Below are 14,387 nucleotides of genomic sequence, written 5' to 3' on the forward strand. Positions count from 1 at the left end.
TGAAAATATCAGATCCTGGAGTGCAGATAGCATGCTTCTCTAACTTTGGGGTAAAGATAAGTAAGTTACTCTAAGCCTGAGACATATTAATTAGTAAACCTTTCCTAATATTGCAGTGAGTAAAAAAAGGAAGGCCGCTGCCAGGCGTGGTGGTTCACACCTGTTCCCAGCACTTTGGGAGGCCGAGGCAGGTGGATTACAAGGTCAAGAGACTGAGACCATCCTGGCCAGCATGATGAAACCCTGTCTCTACTAAAAATACAAAAATTAGCTGGCCGTGGTGGCATGCATCGGTAGTCCCAGCTACTCAGGAGGCTGAGGCAGGAGAATCACTTGAACCAGGGAGGTGGAGGTTGCAGTGAGCCGAGAGCACGCCGCTGCACTACAGTTTGGGAAACAGAGCAAGACTCCATCTCAAAAATAAAAAATAAAAAGGAAGGCCACATTCTCATCTTACTGGTTAAAAAATACTGTGATTTAAGAAAACCAACTTCTCTTGGAGAAAATATTAAGCGTGATTGTAGGGGAATACATATTATAAGAGCCTGTCTAAAAATAAAGATGAGACCGTTTTTCTTTTCAGTTGTGAGGAATAATATCATAGACTTTGTCTCTGAAATTTGAAATTTAAATTATATATTCATGTGACTTTTCAGTGAAATTCCAAGAGCTCAGTGTTTTGTTTTGTTTTTTCAAAATATATTACCTTTGGGTGAATCTTAAGAATTTTTAAAAACCTACATAATGCAAAGACACTTCAAAAAAAAGAGGAAAAATAAGGATAGGGTTAAACCATGCCCTTCAAAATCCCAAGGTTTCTGATAAATATTCAAATCATTATTGGAACGAAATGGATAGTACAATTTTTTAAAGTCTAGCTGATATTCTAAAAGATTCTTTTTCCCTCCAATACTTTCCCTTCTCCAGTCAAAGGGGAGCTGCCCTATATGGCCTGGGAAATTATCAAGTGGTCAAGCTTTACTACAGAAAAAGTGGAGAGATGAGTTTGTCCTCATTGTGATGTTAGGTTTTCACTATCATTTCCTGAATAGCAAACAAGGAAAGTAGATAGCTTGGGAATACTGAGATTCTCCTGTATATTGTAATTTTGTGATATTTAGGCACATTTAAGGAAGTGAACATATAGTTTCTCCTTTTCATACATATATTGTAGAATTATTTCCTTGACAATAGATTAAAACTTAGGAAAATACCAGGTTAATGAAGAAGTTTTAAGTATTTTCTAGGAATGCAGTAACTGGTTAGGACTCTGGGCGCCGCTGTTCACCAATCTGGGAGATACGGGCAGTACACACACGTCAGGAGGAGGGGAAAAAAGCCCTCTTAGAACCTCCATCACCGTCAGATTGAAAACAGACTGTCCAAGACTGTCTAAATCCTACTTCTGGATGACTCTCCACTCAGAATTCTCCTGAAAATTGGGTTAATTGCAGCTCAGAAAAGCAGAAACGAAACCCTTGGTACTGGACTGGATGAAAACTACAAAGTTAGAGAGCAATGAAGATTCAGAAAAAGCTGACCAGCTGCAGCCGGCTGATGCTTCTGTATCTTTCTCTGGAGTTACTGGTGGAAGCTGGGGCTGGGAATATTCACTACTCAGTGCCAGAAGAGACAGACAAAGGTTCTGTCGTGGGCAATATCGCCAAGGACCTAGGGCTACAACCCCAGGAGCTGGCAGATCGCGGAGTCCGCATTGTCTCCAGAGGTAGGATGCCGCTTTTCGCTCTGAATCCGAGAAGTGGCAGCTTGATCACCGCGGGCAGGATAGACCGGGAGGAGCTCTGCGCTCAGAGTGTGCCGTGTCTCGTGAGTTTTAACATCCTTGTTGAGGATAAAATGAAGCTTTTCCCTGTTGAAGTGGAAATAATTGATATTAATGACAACACTCCTCAATTCCAATTAGAGGAACTGGAGTTTAAAATGAATGAAATAACTACTCCAGGTACAAGGATCCCATTGCCTTTTGGGCAAGACCTTGATGTGGGTATGAACTCACTCCAGAGCTACCAACTCAGCTCTAACCCTCATTTCTCCCTGGATGTGCCACAGGGGACCGATGGGCCCCAACATCCAGAGATGGTGCTGCAGAGTCCCCTAGACAGAGAAGAAGAAGCTGTCCACCACCTCATCCTCACAGCTTCTGACGGGGGTGATCCAGTCCGTTCAGGGACCCTCCGAATTTGCATTCAGGTGGTAGATGCAAATGACAATCCTCCAGCATTTACTCAGGCAGAATACCATATGAATGTCCCTGAAAACGTGCCGGTGGGCACTCAGCTGCTCATGATAAATGCCACCGACCCTGATGAGGGAGCCAATGGAGAAGTAACATACTCTTTTCATAATGTAGATCACAGAGTGGCTCAAATATTTCATTTAGATTCTTATGCAGGAAAAATATCAAATAAAGAACCGCTGGATTTTGAAGAATACAAAATTTATTCAATGGAAGTTCAAGCCCAGGATGGTGCGGGGCTCATGGCTAGAGCTAAGGTACTGATCAAAGTTTTGGATGTAAATGATAATGCCCCAGAAGTGACCATCACCTCTGTCACCACTGCAGTTCCAGAAAACTTTCCTCCTGGGACCATAATTGCTCTTATAAGTGTGCTTGACCAGGACTCAGGAGACAATGGTTACACCACATGTTTCATTCCTGGAAATCTACCCTTTAAATTGGAAAAGTTAGTTGATAATTATTACCGTTTAGTGACTGAAAGAACATTGGACAGAGAACTTATCTCTGGGTACAACATCACAGTAACAGCAACAGACCAGGGAACTCCAGCTCTATCTACTGAAACTCACATTTCACTGCTAGTGACAGATATCAATGACAACTCTCCAGTCTTCCATCAAGACTCCTACTCTGCCTACATTCCCGAAAACAACCCCAGAGGCGCCTCCATCTTCTCTGTGAGGGCCCACGACTCAGACAGCAATGAGAATGCGCAAATCACTTACTCCCTAATAGAGGACACCATCCAGGGGGCACCCCTGTCGTCCTATGTGTCCATCAGCTCCGACACTGGGGTACTGTATGCACTGCGATCCTTTGACTACGAGCAGTTCCGGGATTTGCAACTGAAAGTAATGGCGCGGGACAGCGGGGATCCGCCCCTCAGCAGTAACGTGTCGCTGAGCCTGTTCGTGCTGGACCAGAACGACAATGCGCCCGAGATCCTGTACCCTGCCCTCCCCACAGATGGTTCCACTGGCGTGGAGCTGGCGCCCCGCTCCGCAGAGCCCGGCTACCTGGTGACCAAGGTGGTGGCAGTGGATAGAGACTCAGGCCAGAACGCCTGGCTGTCCTACCGCCTGCTCAAGGCCAGCGAGCCTGGACTCTTCACGGTGGGGCTGCGCACGGGCGAGGTGCGCACAGCGCGGGCCCTGCTGGACAGAGACGCGCTCAAGCAGAGCCTCGTGGTGGCCGTCCAGGACCACGGCCAGCCCCCTCTCTCGGCCACTGTCACGCTCACTGTGGCCGTGGCCGACAGGATCCCCGACATCTTAGCCGACCTGGGCAGCCTCGAGCCTTCCGCCAAACCCAACGATTCGGACCTCACTCTGTACCTGGTGGTGTCGGTGGCCGCGGTCTCCTGCGTCTTCCTGGCCTTCGTCATCGTGCTGCTGGCGCTCAGGCTGCGGCGCTGGCACAAGTCAAGGCTGCTGCAGGCTTCGGAAGGCGGGATGGCAGGCGCGCCCAGCTCGCACTTTGTGGGCGTGGACGGGGTGCGGGCTTTCCTGCAGACCTATTCCCACGAGGTCTCCCTCACCGCAGATTCGAGGAAGAGTCACCTGATCTTCCCCCAGCCCAACTACGCTGACACGCTTATCAGCCAGGAGAGCTGTGAGAAAACAGATTTTCTATCAGCACCCCAGTTCGTACTGGAAGACAAAAAGGAACCATTTTCTCAGGTAAATTTTTGTATAAGCTATCTAGATAATAATTCTTGATTTTACTTACTTGAGTTCATTCTTTACTACAGATAGTTCTTCTAACCCATGTATCTTTGTAGCTTTTTGCTACAAGTACTGGAAAATCAAGATTAAATGAGTCTACACTTTCATATGCAGGGATATTTATAATTGTTCTTGCATTCAAAAGGAGACTGTAATCATAATGTAGATGGTTGGGTTGAAGGTGTGTGTGAGATGCCATCTCTGTTTGGAAAGAGCACTGCATTAGAAACAGGGAGATCTAGCATCTAACATTCTCTTACTTGCCTCTGGGCTAAACCCATAAGATGATGGGTTTGCCATCATCTTATCTGGAAGGGTTTAACTAGAAAAGGCTCACCAATATTTAAATGACTAACACTATTTTCAATTTTTCTTGTTATAAATATCTGCTAATTCACCCCTGAATTTAATGTAGATGTCATTTATCAGGACACTCTGATATTTTATTCGGGGGCATTTGAAGAGGTGAAGATTGTCTAGAGTAGTGGTTTTAGTTGTGTTCATATATGATTATAGAAATTTCTGCCAGGGGGTTGTGGCTCATGCCTGTAATCCCAGCAGTTTGGGAGGCTGAGGGAGGTGGATCATGAGGTCAGGAGTTTGACACCAGCCTGGCCAATGTGGTGAAACTCCATCTCTACTAAAAATACAAAAATTAGCTGGGTGTGGTGGCATGCTCCTGTACTCCTAGCTACTTGGGAGGTTGAGGCAGAAGAATCTCTGGAATCTGGGAGGCAGAAGTTGCAGTGAGCTGAGATCATGCCACTGCACTCCAGCCTGGGTGACAGAGTGAGACTCTGTCTCAAAAAAAAAAAAAAAAAAATTGTAGAAATCTGTGTAAGCTGTAATTTTAAATTATTGTTGAATATCTTAGCCCTTTGTTCTATATTTATTATCAGATATTTTTGGTTTTGAGATGGTGTCTTGCTGGAGTGCAGTGGCGTGATCATGGCTCACTGCAGCCTCTACCCGCTGGGTTCAAGTAATCCTCCCACCTCAGCCTCCCAAAGTGCTGATATTACAGGCATGAGCTGTGGTGCCTGTACTGAAGGATACATATATTTAAGTAATTTATGGAGTAACAAAACGATCAACAGAAAATTTATCATGCAACTTGACAAATAATTTTGAAGCTTCCTGACTTATACCTGTAATGAAACTGACTAACAAAAATCAAGTATATATCCTATTTTAATATGTGTTATCTCTTTAGAAAGAAAAAAATGTATGGTAGGGGAGTAAGTCCATGGTTTGATATATTTACTCTGCTTCAATAAAATACAAAGATACATAAAATGTAAGAAGAGGAAAGCAAAAGCGAAGTGGTGAGCTGGTCTAAAGCCATGTGAGTTATTGTCTTGGACTTAAAAGCAGAAATTGAAGGTTAGGAAACTGACTCCAGCAATGTACTAGGTACAAGTGCTTCAGACTAGATAAATGACCTGGACCACACTTACCACCTGAATCCAAAATAAGTAATGAGGGCCTTCCACTGGTTAAAAAGGGATAGAAAGATGTATTAACATGCTGTCTAGCTGTGGGCAGTGGCTCACATCTGTAATAACAGCAGTTTGAAAGGCTGAGGCTGAAGGATCCTTTGAGCCCTGGAGTTCGAGACCAGTCAAACAGGTACTTTGGAATTTGCTAGTCCCAACTACTCAGGGTGGGGCGGGGCCGGTGCTGACTCGGGAGGATCGCTTAAGCCCAGGAAGTCAAGGCTTCAGTGAACGGTGATTGCGCCACTGCACTCTAGGCTGGGTGACAGAGCGACACCATGTTAAATAAATAAATACATATATACATAAAAATAAGAAAAAAATAATAAAAGCTGCCTACCAATTCCTGTGGTTATAACTTTTTTTTGTAAGCTGTGTAGACCAAGTAAGAGAGATAGACATGGATGCTGGCTAGAGACAGTGAACACCAAGTCTCTCAGATGTGAACTGTGGTATCCAGAATATTACCGCTGGGCATCATTAAAGGGTCATTAAGAGACCTAGTTATGGCCAGGGACCTGGGGTCAGATAGAAACTATTTCAAAGCCATTAGAAATGAGCACTGAACCCAGGAGGGAAGGAGGGAAGAAGAGAAGGAGGTAGCGTAGAACAGAAAAAAAAAAAAAAAAAAAAAAAAAAAAAAAAAAAAAAAAAAAAAGCTCTTCCACTAAAAATAACTGTACAGATCAAAATTTCAAAACACCTTTGTCTTGTAGAATTTATTGTTACCAGAGAGAAATTTTCTTTCAATCCATTGTTATTTTTTAAGGTAATCTGTTTTCTCTCTGATAACTTTTAAAGACTTTCTCGCATTCTTGCTGTATGTCTGTTGCATTTTTATTTTTACTTTTTGCTTGGTACCAAGAGTCTACTCTCAATTGATAACTAAGTTATCTCAGTTCTGGACTTTCTCAGTTCTTATAATTTTAATTTTTTTCTGTTTATATACAAATGAGCTACATTTACCTATTAAAGGACAAAGATTACAAAATTGGCTGATTTTTAAAATTTGGATTCTAAGAAAACACATGCTTAAAATAAAAATACACGGAAACAGTGAAACTAAATGTATATGTACACACACACACAAAGAAAGCAGTCATGTTAATATTAATATAACAAAGTAGTATTTTTTCTGATAAATAAAATATTTAATGGTTTACAAATTAAATTTCAAAAATAAAACGATATAATACAAAAAAAGGTGAATATATATACATATGTGTATATATAGTGAACTTTGGTAAGCATAACACCACTAGACAAAACAATTAAAGAAAAGATAGAAAAAATGAATACAAGACCAGGCATGGTGGCTCACGCCTGTAATCCCAGCACTCTGGGAGGCCGAGGCAGGTGGATTACCTGAGGTCAGGAGATCAAGCCCATAATGGCCAACGCGGTGAAAGTGCTTCTCTATTAAAAATACAAAAATTAACTGGGTGTGGTGGCAAGCACCTGTAGTCCCCGCTACTTGTGAGGCTGAGGCAGGAGAGTTGCTTGAATCCAGGAGATGGAGGTTGCAGTGAGCCGAGATAATGCCACTGCACTCCAGCTCCAGCCTGGTGACAGAGTGAGACTCCGTCTTAAAAAAAAAAAATTAGCCAGGCATGGAAGTGGACACCTGTAATTCCAGCTACTTGGGAGGATGAGGCAGGAGAATCTCTTGAACCCAGGAGGCAGAGGTTGCAGTAAGCCAAGATTGCACCATTGCACTCCAGCCTGGGCAACAAGAGAAAAACTCTGTCTCAAAAAAAAAAAAAGAAAAAAATGAATACAAAAAAGACTATAAACAAACAGCAATAAATACAAAAAGAATTACCTAAAATTTGGAGATGTGGCAAAATTATTGCTTGCCCTTTCTTATTTTTGTTGAATTATATATTTTTTATTTTGTTAAGAGATGGGGTCTCGCTATGTTGCCCAGGTTGGAGTGCAGTGGCTATTGACAGGCACGATCCCACTACTGATCAGCACGGGAGTTTTGACCTGCTCTGTTTTTTCCCTGGGCAGGTTCACCCCTCCTTAGGCAACCTGGTGGTCCCCCACTCCCTGGAGGTCACCATATTGATGCCGAACTTAGTGCGGACACTCGATCGGCATAGCGCACTGCAGCCCGGAACTCCTGGGCTCAATCGATCCTCCCACCTCAGCCTCCCAAGTAGCTGGGACTACAGGCATGCGCCACCACGCCCGGCTTGAACAAAGTAGTATTTAAGGCAACAAACACAAATTGTGATTTTAAAAAATGAACTGATTATTGTGGTAAAAAGAACAGATGATCAAAAGGATATTAAAATATGAGCTTCTATTACCAAAAATATAGCTTAGAAAATACCAGAGGATTTTAACATAATTCCATAAGAAATAATAGACCCCAGAGGCAGAAAACTAGTCAACATAAAGAAGATTTGAACAACACAATCTAAAAGCTTGATCTACTAGGATTCTAATAGATCTGTTCTACACACAACAAATATGGAATAGCCATCCTTAAACAGATAGAAAATCTACAACATTTTATTACCTAGTTATCACAAAAAAGGGCTCAGAAAATCCTAAAGTACCAATAATGCACATGCTTTATAACACATACTTAAATCACAAAGCAAACATTTATAAATAGAAAAGGGGGAAAATATTTGGATATTTACCTCTACACCCTTAAACAACTCTTGGATTTCAAAAATCACAATGACAGTGAAAACTACTCAGAAAAGAAGGACTTAAAGATTATTTATTTAAAATTGTGAGATGCAGCTAAAACTAATTAGGAGTAAATTTATAGACAAATACAAAAATTTTTTAAAAGTAAACAAAATTATTTAAAATACATACATTTAGCTTGCCATTCAAGAAGATAAAAAACATATAATGAGTGTAAACTAAAATAAAATGAAAGAAAAAATAACAAAGAGATACATTTTGAAATGCAACCAAGGAAGGATTCTGAGGATTAAGTAATGGAAGCAGATAATAAATATTGTAATAAAACCAGTGGGAGAAAATGAAAATTCTGTCAAGTCTAATGTTAGGACTCATGTAAGAGAGCTGGGCACAGTGGGGCACCTATAATCCCAGCTGCTGAGTAGGCTGAGGCAGTAGGATTGCTCGAATCCAGGAGTTTGAATACAGCCTGGCCAGTGTAACAAGACCCATTCTCTATGAAACAAAACAAACACAAACACAAACATAAAAATGAAAAACAAAAGCAAAATATACCATGGTAGTTCTACAAGAAAGCATGGTGAGTTGATATCGGTTCTTTACAATACATTTTTCTTCAGTGTTCTCAGAGGAATGGATGAAAGTAAAAATGAAAAAATTTCAACCAGGAAGGAGCCAAAAGGCAAACAGACTAAAGTGTCACCAGAAATGGGCAATTCACTTATAACACATACAAAAATTAATGCAAATGGATCAAAGAAGCAAAATTCAGAAGCAACAAAATCCTTTTACCTGTTATGTTTAAGAACTAAAACTATACATCTCTTAGAAGAAAACGGGAGGAAATCTTCATAACATCGATTTTGGTAATAATTTCTTGGATATGACACCAAAAGCACAAGCAACAAAAGAAAAAATTAGTATACTGGACTTTATCACAATTAAAAACTATTGTGCAGGAAAGAACAACATCAATAGAGTCAAAACGAAGCCCACATAATGAGAGACAATATTTCCAAATAATGTATCTAAGAATGGATATCCAGAATGAAGAACTCCCGCAACTCAACAACAAAAAATCTCAAGTAATTGGATGTTGAAATGAGCAAAGGACTTGAATAGACATTTCTCCAAAGATGATATGCAAATGGACAAAAGTGTATGAAAAGATAACATCACTAGTCATTAGGGAAATTCAAATCATAATGAGATACTACTTCACATTCATTGGAATTGCTGTCATAAAAGAAGTGTTAACAACAATATGGAGAAATTGGAATTCGTGTGCATTGCTGGTGAATATAAAATGATACATCTGCTGTGGAAAATGATATGGTGAGTTCTCAAAAATTTAAACATAAGATTACCATGTGATCTAGCAATTCTGCTCTGGTTATTACCCAAAAGAAGTGAAAACAGGGACTTCAACAGATATTTGTACACCCATGTTTATGGCAACATTAGTCACAATAGTTGAAAGGTGGAAGTAACCCAAGTGTCCATTGACAGATCAATGGGTAAACAAAAGGTGGTTCACACATACAATGGGCTATTAGCCTTAAAAAGGAAGGACATTCTGTTACATGCTACAATATGGAGGAACTTCAAAGACATTATGTCAAGTGAAATAACCCTGTCACAAAAGGACATTTACTGTATGATTCCTCACGTATGAAGTTTTCAGAGTAGTCAGATTCATAAACACAAAAGGTAGAATGGTAGGTGCCAAGCACTGGGTGAAAGGTAATGGGAGGTTACTATTTAATAAGTACAGAATTTCAGCTGGGGAGGATGAAAAAGTTCTGGAGATGGATGGTGGCAATGGTCACACCAGAATATAATTGAATTTAATTATAATATAACTAAATTATATTATAATTAATTTGAATGTATTTAATGTCACAGAATTGTATGCTTGACATTGGTCAAAATGGTAAAGATGAAACAGGAGTAAGAAGACATCCACTGCATTATATTTTACACCCTTGGAAAATGAATATCAGAAAAAGAACCTGGCAACCTCAAACAAGTTTGAAGACTGATTCCTAATGTGGTGAAAAACCCCTTCTGGCTCTAGCTTTATTGAGTAGACCTGCTTTCTGTTTCTTTAATGTTCCATGCTGTCTCTCACCTTCAAGCATTTGTTCTGAGGTTCTAGAACACTTCTCCAGCCTTTTTCTTGATTCAATCCTACTTTTTAGGATTCAGCTTCAATTACACCCTCAAAAAGACTTTTCTGATCCCAAATCTAGACTGGATACCCTTCCTAGGTATTCCTTCATCACCCAGTATTTCCCACCTCATATCACAGCAGTTGCCATACTCTATTACACTCTCTTTACTTTCCTATGTTCTCCTCCATCCTTCATGCTTGAGAGCAGAGCCAGTGTTTATCACATTCACCATTTCTATCTCCAGCCCCAGTCGTGCAAAGTGTGAGGCACATGTACCCATTTAAGTGTCTGATGATTCAATAATTTAAAGGCAAATTTTGAAGCCATCAACCACAAAAGTTCAAAACATATAACCTTAGAAGAAAATGCAGCTAACGTTTCTTAGTTGATCTTACTACTTCTGACTACACAATAAGAGATGGAAGATGTTTGGAGCAAGGGCAGTGGTGGCATTGGTTAATGTCTTGAGCAGTCACTAATACTTTCCTAGCAACTATTATCAAGGTCTCGTTCATTTATACTATTCTTATTGATCCTGATAAAAAGATTCCTGCTTTGAAAGATCAACTTCTAGGGTACCTTAGAGCTGTAAAATTCTTTAAAGCAACTTGAAAGTCAGCAAAGGCAAACAAACAAGAAGTAACTCAGGTTTTCCTGAGCAAGTGCAGAAATTATTTAGGCCTCTGAGCGTCGCTGTTGACCACCTAAGGAGTAAAAAGCAGCCAGACATCCAATCCAGCAATACGGCTCCCACGGCACAAGGGGCTGGAGATTTGGCCCTAAAGCTTCAGGGTACTAAAGAAATTCAGTCGAACAGCCCACCAGTTCTCTCCATAGGGACCTGGGTCCCGTGAATGCTGGTCATCACACACCCTGAGGAATAAAGATTGGAATCCGCACTGGATGCTGGAAGTTGACTCGGAGAAAACTGCGACATGAAGGAAATGGCGACTCTGCAAAAGTTGCCACCCTGCAGAACGCTGGTCCTGCTGTGCTTCCTTTTGGCGACCCTGTGGGAGGCCAGGGCTGGGCAGATTCGCTACTCTGTGCGGGAAGAGATCGACAGAGGCTCCTTCGTAGGTAACATCGCCAAGGACCTGAGTTTGGAGCCCCTGGCACTGGCAGAGCGGAGAGTCCGCATCGTCTCCAGAGGTAGGACCCAGCTCTTTGCTCTGAACCCGCGAAGTGGCAGCTTGGTCACTGCGAACAGGATAGACCGGGAGGAGCTCTGCAGTCAGAGCGCGCAGTGTCTGTTGAATTTTAACATCCTGCTGGAAGATAAATTGACGATTTATTCAGTAGAGGTGGAAATAACAGATATTAACGATAATGCCCCTCGCTTTGGAGTAGAGGAACTGGAGCTAAAAATCAGTGAAACCACTACGCCAGGATTCAGGATTCCTCTTAAGAGTGCGCATGATGCGGACATAGGTGAGAACACCCTTCAGAAGTACGCACTCCACCCAAATGACCACTTCTCCCTGGACGTGCGAAGCGGTGTTGATGGGAACAAGTACCCAGAACTGGTGCTGGAGCGCGCTTTGGACCGCGAGGAAGAGGCTGTTCACCACCTTGTTCTCGTAGCTTCCGATGGGGGCGATCCAGTGTTATCTGGCACCTCCCGCATCTGCGTGAAGGTCCTGGATGTGAATGACAACGCGCCTGTTTTTACACAGCCCGAGTACCGCGTAAGCGTTCCGGAGAATACGCCCGTGGACACTCGGATACTCACAGTGACTGCCACTGACGCAGACGAGGGCTACAACGCTCAAGTGGCATATTTTCTAGAGAAAAGTCTTGGAGAAACCTCAGAGGTATTTGAGCTTAAGTCAACATCTGGAGATCTAACAATCATAAAAGTTCTAGATTACGAGGATGCTACATCCCATGAAATTGATATTGAAGCTCAGGATGGTCCGGGCCTTCTGACCAGAACGAAAGTTATCGTCACAGTTCTGGACGTGAATGACAATGCTCCAGAATTTTACATGACATCTGCTAGTAGCTCAGTTTCTGAAGACTCTCCTCCAGGAACCATAATTGGGCTTTTTAATGTACATGATAGAGACTCTGGACAGAATGCATTCATCACCTGTTCACTCCCCGATAATCTTCCTTTTAAGTTAGAAAAGTCAGTGGACAATTACTACCGATTGGTTACAACCAAAGCCCTTGACAGGGAACAGTTTTCCTTTTACAACATCACTCTAACCGCTAAAGATGAAGGGAACCCCTCCCTGTCCACGGATGCTCACATTTTGCTACAGGTAGCAGACATCAACGACAACGCGCCCGCCTTCTCCCGCACATCCTACTCCGCCTACATTCCCGAAAACAACCCCAGAGGAGCCTCCATCTTCTCAGTGACCGCCCACGACCCCGACAGCAACAACAATGCTCACATAACTTACTCTTTCGTAGAGGACACCATTCAGGGGACACCCTTATCCTCTTACATCTCTATGAACTCTGACACTGGGGTCCTCTATGCACTGCGGTCCTTTGATTATGAACATTTCCGAGACTTGCAACTGTGCGTGATAGCGCGGGACAGCGGGAACCCTCCACTCAGCAGCAATGTATCCTTAAGCCTGTTCGTGCTGGACCAGAACGACAATGCGCCCGAGATCCTGTACCCCGCCCTCCCCAAAGACGGTTCTACAGGCGTGGAGCTGGCGCCCCGCTCCGCAGAGCCCGGCTACCTGGTGACCAAGGTGGTGGCGGTGGACAGAGATTCGGGCCAGAACGCCTGGTTGTCCTACCGCCTGCTCAAGGCCAGCGAGCCTGGACTCTTCACGGTGGGGCTGCACACGGGCGAGGTGCGCACGGCGCGGGCCCTGCTGGACAGAGACGCGCTCAAGCAGAGCCTCGTGGTGACCGTCCAGGACCACGGCCAGCCCCCTCTCTCGGCCACTGTCACGCTCACTGTGGCCGTGGCCGACAGGATCCCCGACATCCTAGCCGACCTGGGCAACCTCGAGCCCTTAGCCAAGCCCGATGATTCGGACCTCACTCTGTACCTGGTGGTAGCGGTGGCCGCGGTCTCCTGCGTCTTCCTGGCCTTCGTCATCGTTCTGCTGGCGCTCAGGCTGCGGCGCTGGCACAAGTCACGCCTGCTGCAGGCTTCAGGAGGCAGCTTGGTGCCCAGTTCGCACTCTGTGGGCGTGGATGGGGTGCGGGCATTCCTGCAGACCTATTCCCACGAGGTCTCCCTCACCGCGGACTCGCGGAAGAGTCACCTGATCTTCCCCCAGCCCAACTATGCAGACACCCTTATCAGCCAGGAGAGCTGTGAGAAAAAGGATTTTTTATCAGCACCTCAATCTCTACTCGAAGATGAAAGAGAAGAAACGTTTTCTCAGGTAATCTATCTTTTCACAATATACATACTAGCTAGTTTGCTGAAATAATTCACTTACTTGCCTCCACTGTTTACTGTATCTATTTTGTTCCCCAAATTTTCTTGACGGTATAGTCAAGTTTTAGGAAGTGAGTCTTGGTGAATTACTTCTTGGTAGGTCTTAATGTTCATAGGCTGTAAGAGGAAGAAAAGGCTAGAGTCATTGTGCCATGAATGTAAACCAGGAGTTAATAGATGATTATCAAAAGAGCACTGCATTAGTAACTTGGGTGTCTAGTTTTTCATACTTTCTTCTCCACCCCTGGGCAAATCATCTCATCCACCGGATCAACAATTTTTTCTTTGTTAAAAATATAAAGTTTGGAATTGATGCTACTCAGGTCCCTTCTTCTTTTAAAATATGACTTTTATTTTATATTTGAATTTGTGTATGAACAGTGATACACCTTAGTTGGCTAGTTCTTTCTCACTCGGTCTTAATATATTTCTTTCAGTTTGGCAGTGAAGTTGTTTTCCTTAACTTGCATGTCCTTCCCTGTCAAAAAAGATGGAAATGTAGAAATATACATTCTTTACAGTGTTTCAGGAAGGTATGTCATATTATCTTGGCTTAGTTTTAAAAATCACATTAGTCTCCAAGCTATCTGTTCCTTGAAGAAGCAACTGATTTATCATTTGCTCTATAATAAATTTGTAGAGTAATGG

The 14,387-nt window shown here is 42.8% G+C and overlaps 2 protein-coding genes across 2 annotated transcripts in view; both read left to right on the plus strand.

The window, feature by feature from the left end:
• Positions 1 to 219: 219 nt before the first annotated feature.
• Positions 220 to 4,801, plus strand: LOC105726378 (protocadherin gamma-A1). The gene has a single exon (XM_012465846.2). It carries the CDS (start codon positions 1,519 to 1,521, stop codon positions 3,976 to 3,978), a length of 2,460 nt encoding a protein of 819 aa, XP_012321269.2. The 5' UTR covers positions 220 to 1,518; the 3' UTR covers positions 3,979 to 4,801.
• A 5,829-nt stretch (positions 4,802 to 10,630) lies between these two features.
• Positions 10,631 to 14,387, plus strand: part of LOC105725069 (protocadherin gamma-C4) — a 174,714-nt gene continuing 170,957 nt past the window's right edge. Inside the window, exon 1 of the mRNA XM_012464291.3 lies at positions 10,631 to 13,683. Within this exon, the coding sequence (XP_012319714.2) occupies positions 11,257 to 13,683 (2,427 nt within the window). The 5' untranslated portion in view covers positions 10,631 to 11,256. The remainder of the gene's footprint in view (positions 13,684 to 14,387) is intronic.

Source organism: Aotus nancymaae, unplaced genomic scaffold, assembly GCF_030222135.1.
Source record: "Aotus nancymaae isolate 86718 unplaced genomic scaffold, 86718_ANA_hifiasm-v0.15.2.pri h1tg000064l_1, whole genome shotgun sequence".
Lineage (NCBI taxonomy): Eukaryota > Metazoa > Chordata > Mammalia > Primates > Aotidae > Aotus > Aotus nancymaae.

Excerpts from the sequence above, each read along its gene's own strand:
- LOC105726378 (XM_012465846.2), top strand. The coding sequence starts at position 1,519 with ATGAAGATTCAGAAAAAGCTGACCAGCTGCAGCCGGCTGATGCTTCTG.